Source organism: Psammomys obesus, unplaced genomic scaffold, assembly GCF_907164565.1.
Source record: "Psammomys obesus unplaced genomic scaffold, mPsaObe1.curated_primary_1811, whole genome shotgun sequence".
Lineage (NCBI taxonomy): Eukaryota > Metazoa > Chordata > Mammalia > Rodentia > Muridae > Psammomys > Psammomys obesus.
The window spans coordinates 4,202,335-4,211,250 of NW_026596057.1; the positions used below are offsets into that span (position 1 = coordinate 4,202,335).

The 8,916-nt window shown below is 43.3% G+C and overlaps 1 protein-coding gene across 1 annotated transcript in view; it reads right to left on the minus strand.

Annotated features, from left to right (window-relative positions):
* Window positions 1-2,263: 2,263 nt before the first annotated feature.
* Ildr2 (immunoglobulin like domain containing receptor 2) overlaps window positions 2,264-8,916 on the minus strand; it is a 55,090-nt gene continuing 48,437 nt past the window's right edge. Inside the window, exon 10 of the mRNA XM_055624433.1 lies at window positions 2,264-8,280. Coding sequence (XP_055480408.1) covers window positions 8,245-8,280 — 36 coding nt within the window. The 3' untranslated portion in view covers window positions 2,264-8,244. The remainder of the gene's footprint in view (window positions 8,281-8,916) is intronic.

Below are 8,916 nucleotides of genomic sequence, written 5' to 3' on the forward strand. Positions count from 1 at the left end.
CTCTGCCAAGAGAATGTCTCTGCCAGGAGACTCTGAAGTCAGCCTACTTCTTATTTCTTTGAATTAAATATATATGTATGTATATTTATATATATATACATATATATATATATGAATTCATATATATATATATGAATTAGATTTAGCCAGTGAAAGAAAAATAATCATTTTGTTTCTCCTTATTCTGTCTCATACTATGGGTCTAGTCTTTCTTTACTTCTCGAATAAAATCTAGACTATAACTTCTGCTCTCAAATTAACGACCCGTTCACGGTTAGCTCTTCACAACGTATTTGAATTTAGTGCTCCAAACAGCCTCTTATCAGCTATTTAGACAGCCATTCTCTTGTGAAGACCTGACTCTGAACCATCCGTAAATTCAAGGTTCCTCAGCATCCTGCTTTATCTCATTAGAAATCTGAAATACTTAGAAATACACGCTGTTGGTTTCCTCCTGCTTAGCATGTCCGGTTCTTTGCTCGGTTGTCCCAGGGTCTTAGACTTTGCTGGCTGTTTTACAGATAGATCTGTAGAAGCAGGATACATTAAAAAGGATGAAAGGTCTTTCTTGACTGGCACCGACCTATCTCGATATTTCACCGCACATGCTCAAAATTAAAAAGAGTAAAGCACGAGAAATCATGAGCAACAGTTATCAAATTGGCAATCTCCAAAATTAAAGCTACAAACAGTATATGCATTTAATATACTCTGTAAAATTACATTTTATAGCTGATAGATTAATAATTGGTAGATTACAAAGAAATAAAAAGGAAATTGGCGACACCATCAAAGACACTATGTAGATTTGCATTTTTTTTTTAAAAAGCTAAGCTGAACACCCATAGCTAAAAAGTATATTAAAATTGGGACTGGAATCAGCTAATGAGAAAATGAGTGAATCATAAGACAAATATGAAGAACTTACCTAGAATAGAGAACAGAAAATGAAGAAAGAGAAAACAGAACTTTATTAAAAATACAGAGAGTAGAACAAAAATATGTAACACTTAATTGGATTTGTCAAAAGAGAGTTTGAAGGTAAGATAGCTGATGTGTTAATAGCTTGAAAAGCCAACCCACAGCCTGAGGAAGCACAGTCCCAGTTGGAATAAACAGAGAAAAACCCACAGTGGCATATTCTTTAAAAGGTAAGGAAACAAGGGGCAAAGGAGAAAGCTTAAAGGTAGCCAGAACAAGCTAGAGAGAACAAGCTAACTGGCAAAGGGAGAACAATTGAGTTGGTGACCAGCTTCTCAAAAGCAACGGTGGAAGGAAGTGAAATAATGACTTCATTTTGGTGAAGGAAAGTGACTTTTGTAATCACTGAGGATCTCTTTCCGGGACAGTAATAAAACACTTTGATTGAGAGTAACAGACCCAAACAAGCATATCCTACCAAGGAACCAGCACAAAAGAAAACTTCCGTCAGGAAGAAAGACAGTTCATGAAGAAAATCTAAAATGCAGCCAGAAAAGACTTATAGGGGTTAGGGGGTAAGTGTGATTCTAAACATACTTGAGAAATTTTAAAAAATTATTCTACAAGGGCTGGAAAAATCAAGATGGAGAGTAAAACATTAGCCAAATAGCAGGACGTCCAAAAGAGGTAAGAGTTTAACTGTGCTAGATTCTATTTTTAAATTAAACCTACATAGAAATATTTTAACAGAATTACTAAAAGAAGAGAGCTAGGGCCAAATGTTTCAAGCATAGACAGGTTTTCTGGAACCCCTTGACAGGGCCTGGTCATCAAAGGGATTAATAGCTCCACAAGGTACTTATCACTGTTTATGCTCACAAAGTTTTTTTAATTGCCTTCCCTTAATTATGGTGCTGTGGAATTCTTCAAATCTCTTCAGAAACTAAAATGTCCTCCCACGAATGGCTTCCCTCCTCCATTCTCCCAAATGTAAATTCTGTCAAGAAAATGCTGACTCCTTTTTTTTGAAAATGAGCCAGACGCCATCACATCTACCTTGTGTCCTGATGTCACATTGAACATCTGCAGAATTCACCCTGTCCAAAGCTCATTAAAGTCTGCTAGAATACACAACAGCTGGCAACGTCTGCCTCTGGAGAGCGTTACTGTATATTATTATTATTATTATTATTATTATTATTATTATTATTATTATTTGGATAGCAGTACTGGGTTTCATAATGCCATTTCCATCCATGTGCCACTGAATATTGGTTTTGTCTTGGAGAGAACATTCACTGTAAGATCGTAGCATAATCAATTGAGTTCTTTATAGCAAAAGTAGATGAAAATGCTTTATTTACTTTAAACATTACAATAAAATGCACTTTGTATGTCTGACATTGGAAAAAAATCACAGGTGACAGTGATATAAACATTTCAGTTTTGATGTCACAGACAAGGCACGAAAACGATTGGGCAGATGACACTCATGAAGTAGGTGTCTTTTCATCCCGCTGTTCTTTATATTCACAAGGAAAATTCACATGGGTTGTGTCTCACACCTCTGTCATTAGGCATAGCAAGAGAGTACAGCCTTCTGGATGCAAGGAGTCAGCCCCACCAAAACTGTAACACGACTTTTAGCTACAACTTTCTCCTCCTCACCTTCTTTGTCTCCCTCTAGACCTGGGTCCTCAGTTCTACCTAAAAAAGACATATCTCAAAACGTAGTGGAGTTGATGGCTCCTGCCAGCAACTACAAAAGTCTGAGCCTGGAAGAACCTGCAGCTTGGCTTAGAAATGCCTCTTTGAGAAGAACGCACAAAGTCATGTGTCAAAGCCTTTCCCCCTCACAGCTCCATGCTGAGGATGAAACCCTTCCCCAGCAAAGGCACCCCGTCTCTGGGAAGACTTCAGGGAATGGCGCGTGGATAGATGAAGTGGCAAATGCCTGTCGTCAAGGCTTCTCCTCGCCAATGACACAGGAATAAGCACTGAGCCCACGGCTCTCATTACACATCTGGTTGGGAAGCAAATAAACTGGAGTCTGAGCCCATGAGTACTGCAGGAACTGGAAAGAACCCTAGACAGCCAGAAGGCCACCTGAAGACTCTAAAAGCCATTTGGCCATAGGTGAGTCACTTGGCATATTCAGCCTTGGCTTGGCTCCACCTTCTGCACGATGGAAGAGCACCTACCCTGCCTCTATTACAGGGCTTGCTATGAAGAACAAATGGGGCGGTGCTTGTTGAATTGGTCTATAAACAGCAGTGCATCACAAAAGTAATACACATAGCATTAAAACCCAACCTTATCTTTAAGCAATGTCAACCTCAGGCTGTCGCTTAAAGCAACTCAGCTTCTCCTTACTCAGCTTCATTGGTACTAGGGCCATTGAGCTTCAGTGATCATCCCAAGTGACTAGAGGTAGGAGGTAGGGTCCTGGCAGGGAAAACTAGGCACCATTTTGATTCTAGGATCACAGAATTTCCATGGATGATTTCTACATTCTATACATCACTTCTAAACTCCCATAAGATTCCGGCCACAATTAAATCTTATTTTGGAAGGGGTAACGTTGTATAGTTTATTATTTTTCTCCACCCATTTTTTTTTTTGGTCCTAACATGAAAGTTATGTTATTAGCAAGGTGCTAATTTGTACCCTTTAAAAATGATTTACGCTTGCCATTTTCCCTGACGGCTCCTTTCTTTTTATTCATGATCTAAGTTTTATTGAGGATGGCATCAAGGGAATAAGAAAATTACCTGTAATTCCTGTTGTCTGCTCTGAGCCTGTCACAACAGATCACTATTCTGGGAGTTGGAACATTTCAGGCAGGCTCCTGGGGGTGGACTTCCAACTACCTCCCTTTAAATGTTTCCTTTCAGCTGGACTCTGATGAGCCAGACTCCGGTGTCATGGCCAGACTGCTGGGTGCCTCACCAGTGCTAGCCCCAATGGAGTTCGAGGAACCTCACTGACATGTTTTAATAAAATAACCCACAGCCCCAACAATACTCCTGGCCAGCCATTAGGGGCACACCAGAGTATCACATAGCTCAGGTTGCCCTTGAGCTCACTCTATAGCCAAAGATGATCCTGAGCTTCTAACCCTCTTGCCTCTAGCTCCCAAATGCTGGGATCACAGGCATGTGCCACTAGCCCTAGTTTATAGTGTTGGGATTTGAATGCAGGGCTTCGTGTATGTTAAGCAAGCACTGTACCAACTGGGTTACATTCCCAGCCCCACAGGCAAGAAATTATTTTTACCAACTATTTTTAAAATGCTTTATTTCTTTTTGTATGGGTGTATTTTGCCTGCATGTGTGTCTGTGCACCACATGTGTGCAGTACCTGCAGAGGCCAGAAGAGGGCATCGGATCCCCCATAAGGGGAGGTAGGAAGCTGTGTGTGCTGAGAAATGAATGTGGGTCCTCTGGGAGAGTAGCCAGTATCCTTAACCACAACACCATCTCTCCGGCCCCCTTCCTTTTTTAATTTTTAAAAAATGTATTCATTTTTATTTTGTCTGAGCATTTTTGCCTACACGTAAGTGCTGCCAGATGCTCTAAGGGGCCATTGGTTCCCCTGGAATTGTAGTCACAGACAGTCGTGACCCATGAGGGGCTAGGAACCAAACTCAGGTACTCCGCTAACAGCTAGTGTTCTTGACTACTGAGCCACCTCTCTCTAGTTCCCAGGCAAGTGATTCTTATGGCCGGGCAACTTTAGAAAACACGGACCCAACAGAAAAGACCTACAGATTGGGAGTCTAAAGGTCTGGTGGGTTTGCGACTTCATAAATGAAAGTGATGGCTTATCCATCTATTCAAAGGGGGCGGGGACTGGATGAACTAAAGCAGTGTCCGTTACTGCACTCCCCTCAAAGACCGCTTAAGTTCTGATCAATTTGTTACATGGCGCCAGGCTGCTCTCAACCTGGTGTGCCCAGCCCTACACCAAGCATGGAGTGAGGGTCATGAGAAGGCAGTGAAATGCCCAGCCTATGTGAGCCTCAGGCTGTAGGTGCAAGTGCCTGGGGGACCGGATCCTGAGCTCCCTGGGCTGGCTTGGATGGAAGAACCAAATACTGAGCTCAGTCACCGAGCTCAGTCTCCTAATGAGTCTACAGAACTCTGAGCACTGGGGACAGCTCCTCCTCCAGCCTGTCCCTGGCTCAGCTGTGAGTCACAGGCAGAGACAGAAGCTTCTGCACCAGCCCTGGGGGGGGGGAGGGGAGGGAGAGCTGCCACTCATCCCTCTGTTCTCCTTCACCTCTCTTCAGCTCAGACTTTTACAGATCACCAAGCACATCCTAAAAATGGGATGGATGGACAAACACACAACACTTAAATATCAAAATATTTCCCATTTTAAATCTCTGGGTTTATTATAATCTATCCATAGCACTATTTCTTATCATCTGCATAAAATATACTCATCCTTTCTTGGGCATGTCTTATCTTCCTTATCAAACTGTAAGGACTCGGTGGGTGGAGACCACATCTTATACAGTACTTCCTTTATGCCCTAGAGAAAACAGGAAAAGAACTGATACGTATAGGCACTTCCTCTGCAGGGCACAGGATTTGGAGAAGAAACAAAGGGATGTGTGAAGCAAAGTCAAGGGCACCAAGGGCTCGGAGGGCTCCAAGGGCGACCAACTCTGCCTTGTCCATTCACCCTTGTCTCCTATCTGCATACCCAGAAGCTACCGTTCTTCCCCTCTGCTGAAAGTCTGGAAGCCCATGTGACTCGTGCAGCTTTGCAAAGAACAATCTGTGCCCCACTTTCCCCCAGTTATTTCAAAAGCCTGTTATCTTCCATACATTGCTTAAAAAAAAAAAAAAAAAAAAACTGTAGGCCTTTGGACCGTTATGATTCCAATTTTAACAGTTTCTCCTATTGCTCCCCCTGGGCTTTCACCGAGTTCACGCATGCCCCTTGGCTTTACAAAGCAATATATTTGGTCTCCTTAGCCTGCGCTATGGGGCTCTTTGGTGGTAAGAAGCCTGTCACAGTGCTCAGTATAACAGTAGCCACTGCGGCTATCCGATATTCTTCAGAAGCGCCTGAGCAAGTTGAAATCAGAAGCTGGTGATCAAGAAATGATGTTTTTTGTCATAGTGATTTAGAGCCCAAACAGACAGACAGACCTAGGTTTTCTGAGGCCAGGGACACTAGCAAGTCTAAAACTCAGCACCAGGATTATGGCTTTTGTCTTCAAGCCCTTGGAAGTGCCAGTACTGGGCTGAAGTACCCTCCTGATCCATCTAGGGCAGGCCACAGCAACTGTGAAGTCCTCTGGCAATCCAGTTCTCCTTCAAGCAATGATACTAGCTTACCCCTCCAACCCTGACCCAGCAGCTTCTTACATCACATATAGGACCTTTTTTTTTTTTTTTTTTTTTTAATGTCATGAAGTACAATGGATGCTAGCAGAATGGACTCTGGAATTCTAGTCAGGTGGTCCTGGAAGAGTCTGAGGAGATGCTGGCCAACCTTCTTCAGAGGCTATACACAGATGAGTAAGTAGAGAAGAGGTCACCACAGGATTACCCAAGCATGTGTCTCACCACAATAATGCAGGCTGATAATTCATTACCAAAGAAAGGGAATGTTGTGTAACACCTAAGGTTGGGTGAGCCACCAATCCAGAGCCAAAAAGTCTGATGAGAGAGAGGTTTTATCCTTTGTGATGAACGGACATGTAGGAATACCAAACTTCTCCTCTCAAGTGGGAATTCCCAGTCTGGGCTCCACTCAGCTAGGCAGTCCTTTTGTTGGTCATGGCTAGATGCTCTTCCGTGTCTGCTCAGAGTTGATAAAAAAAAATGGCCGCACCCAATGACAGCAATGACCATGTAGGTTAGTCCAGGTGCATTTGATAGGGTCCATGAGCAGCAAGAGGACAAACTCCACGAACAGGAATCTGAGGGGGGCAGAGTTTGTGGCCAGTTTGGCAGTTGACATGCATTACAAAGTCCTGACCATTCTCAATTTGGATTTAGGCAATACCATTTTCTTTTCTTTTTCTTTCTTTTTTTTCTTTCTTTCTTTTTTTTTTTTTTTTTTTTTTTTTTTTTTTTTTTTTTTTTTTTTTTTGCAAGGGTAGAAAGAGGAAGAGCTTCTTGCTGAGAATGTAGTATCTTTCTTCTCCCCAAAGCATCTATAGTGGCAGGCCAGTGAGGCCAAGAGATGAAGATACCACATCCCTGGGACCCTGCACTAGCACAATCAGGATGGCAGAAATGATCTTTAAATAAAGTAACTCCCCCTACCCCCATATCTGAGTATGTTTGTGGGGAAAACAGCCTACATTGGAAATATAATCAGACAGTATATTGTTTCCCTCCTAAACTCTTCATCTTGCATCACTGCTATCTCCTTTTCTCCTCTTTTACGTGTGTGTTTTAAGCAGCTGTCAAAGGCACCTGATGACACGAGAGTAGAGTAGAACACCCTCAGAGACACCAGCCCAGGAGAGGGAAAGGGAGAGGAAAAAGAAAAGGGAGAGGGAGGGGAGGAGGAAGGGAAGAGGGAGAGGGAGAGAAGGGAGAGGAAGGGAGGTAGGCCTTAGGGGTTCAAGGCTTGGATGTCACTGTTTGCAACAGAAAGATGGAAAGCAGTTTACGTCCTCTGAATGGAAAAAGAAAGACCACTTAGACAGGTTTTCAAAATGCTATCCTCTGTTTGTCCCAGCCACTTAGAACTGTGAGTCAGCGCAGCAAATTGAAGTCATTTCTGTGATTGCCAAGGAGGTCACTGCCACTAAGCTCACTAAAGGCCTTCTGATTTTTAGCATAACAAGACTCATTGACCAGTGACTGGAAATGATGGGGATAAAAGGTACGTTTTACCTTGAAGTTAGCTCTCTTGTGAGCAGAAGGTCTCCTGACAGGAGTAACAAATTCTTCTGTCTCTAAGCACAAAACAGCACTTGTAGAAAAACATACTGCAGGCATAGGTGAGTTCTAGAGATCGGGGGTCCAACTACCTGTTTCAGCTACCTGTTTCCGAACTGGACACAGTCTTGATTCTGCTAAGGAAGTGGGGGCGGGGCAGGGTAAACGCCACAGCATGTTACCATGTGGTATGCTCTCACACATCATTGTTTTCTCAAGAGAGATGGGCACGAAGGTTTGAAATCAGCCTCCTCACAGGGTGCCTCCCACCCCTTGCCAAGGCAGAGATCAGCAGGTCTTCCAAGGTGGTTGCTGGCAGGAGAAGGTCCCAGGCTCGCTGGCTCTCTGATTTGTGTCTTGTCCCGCAGTCTGCATGTGATTTCTAGAAATCCAGAGGGGTGTCTTGAAAGTGTCAGACCACAAGGGACATCCTGGTTGGAAAGTCACTCTAGGAAAAAGCAGAAAGTGCCCGTCGTTAAACCACAGATGGATAAACCAACAGACGCAACTGACTGCTAACTGGGCAGAGATGAAAGCCCGCTCGAAACCAGGAGCATCTCGACTTAGGGCTTTGTAAGATGGCTGATGACCACGCCACAGCCCAGAAAACACTAAAGCAGTACCCATCGGATAGAACTCGGTTCCGCAGCCAAAGAATGACTTCTATTGTCTTAGGAGTAATGACCGTTAGAAGTCTACAATACTGAGTTTGGGTGCTGTACCGTTAGCCTGAAGTCACCTGACAGTGTCTTCCTCATAGTCATTGCATATCTGTTGCTCAGGAACAACAACAACAACAATAACAACAACAACAAAAAAAACACTTGGCTGCATGGGGGAGATTAATATAATGCCAAACACCTTTCTCCTGTTCATTGTCCTTCTCTCCATGTCGAATACTAAAAAAAAAAAAGAAAAAAGGCCCAGAGCTGAGGATGCAGGCAGGCCAGCACAGCTTAGAATCGGGAAAATAAAATGCCAAGCTGGCAGATTAGCTGATGAACAGAAATCCCTGGGCACGAAGAGTGACATCCAAATGTGTGTGTGTGTGTGTGTGTGTGTGTGTGTGTGTGTGTGTGTGTGT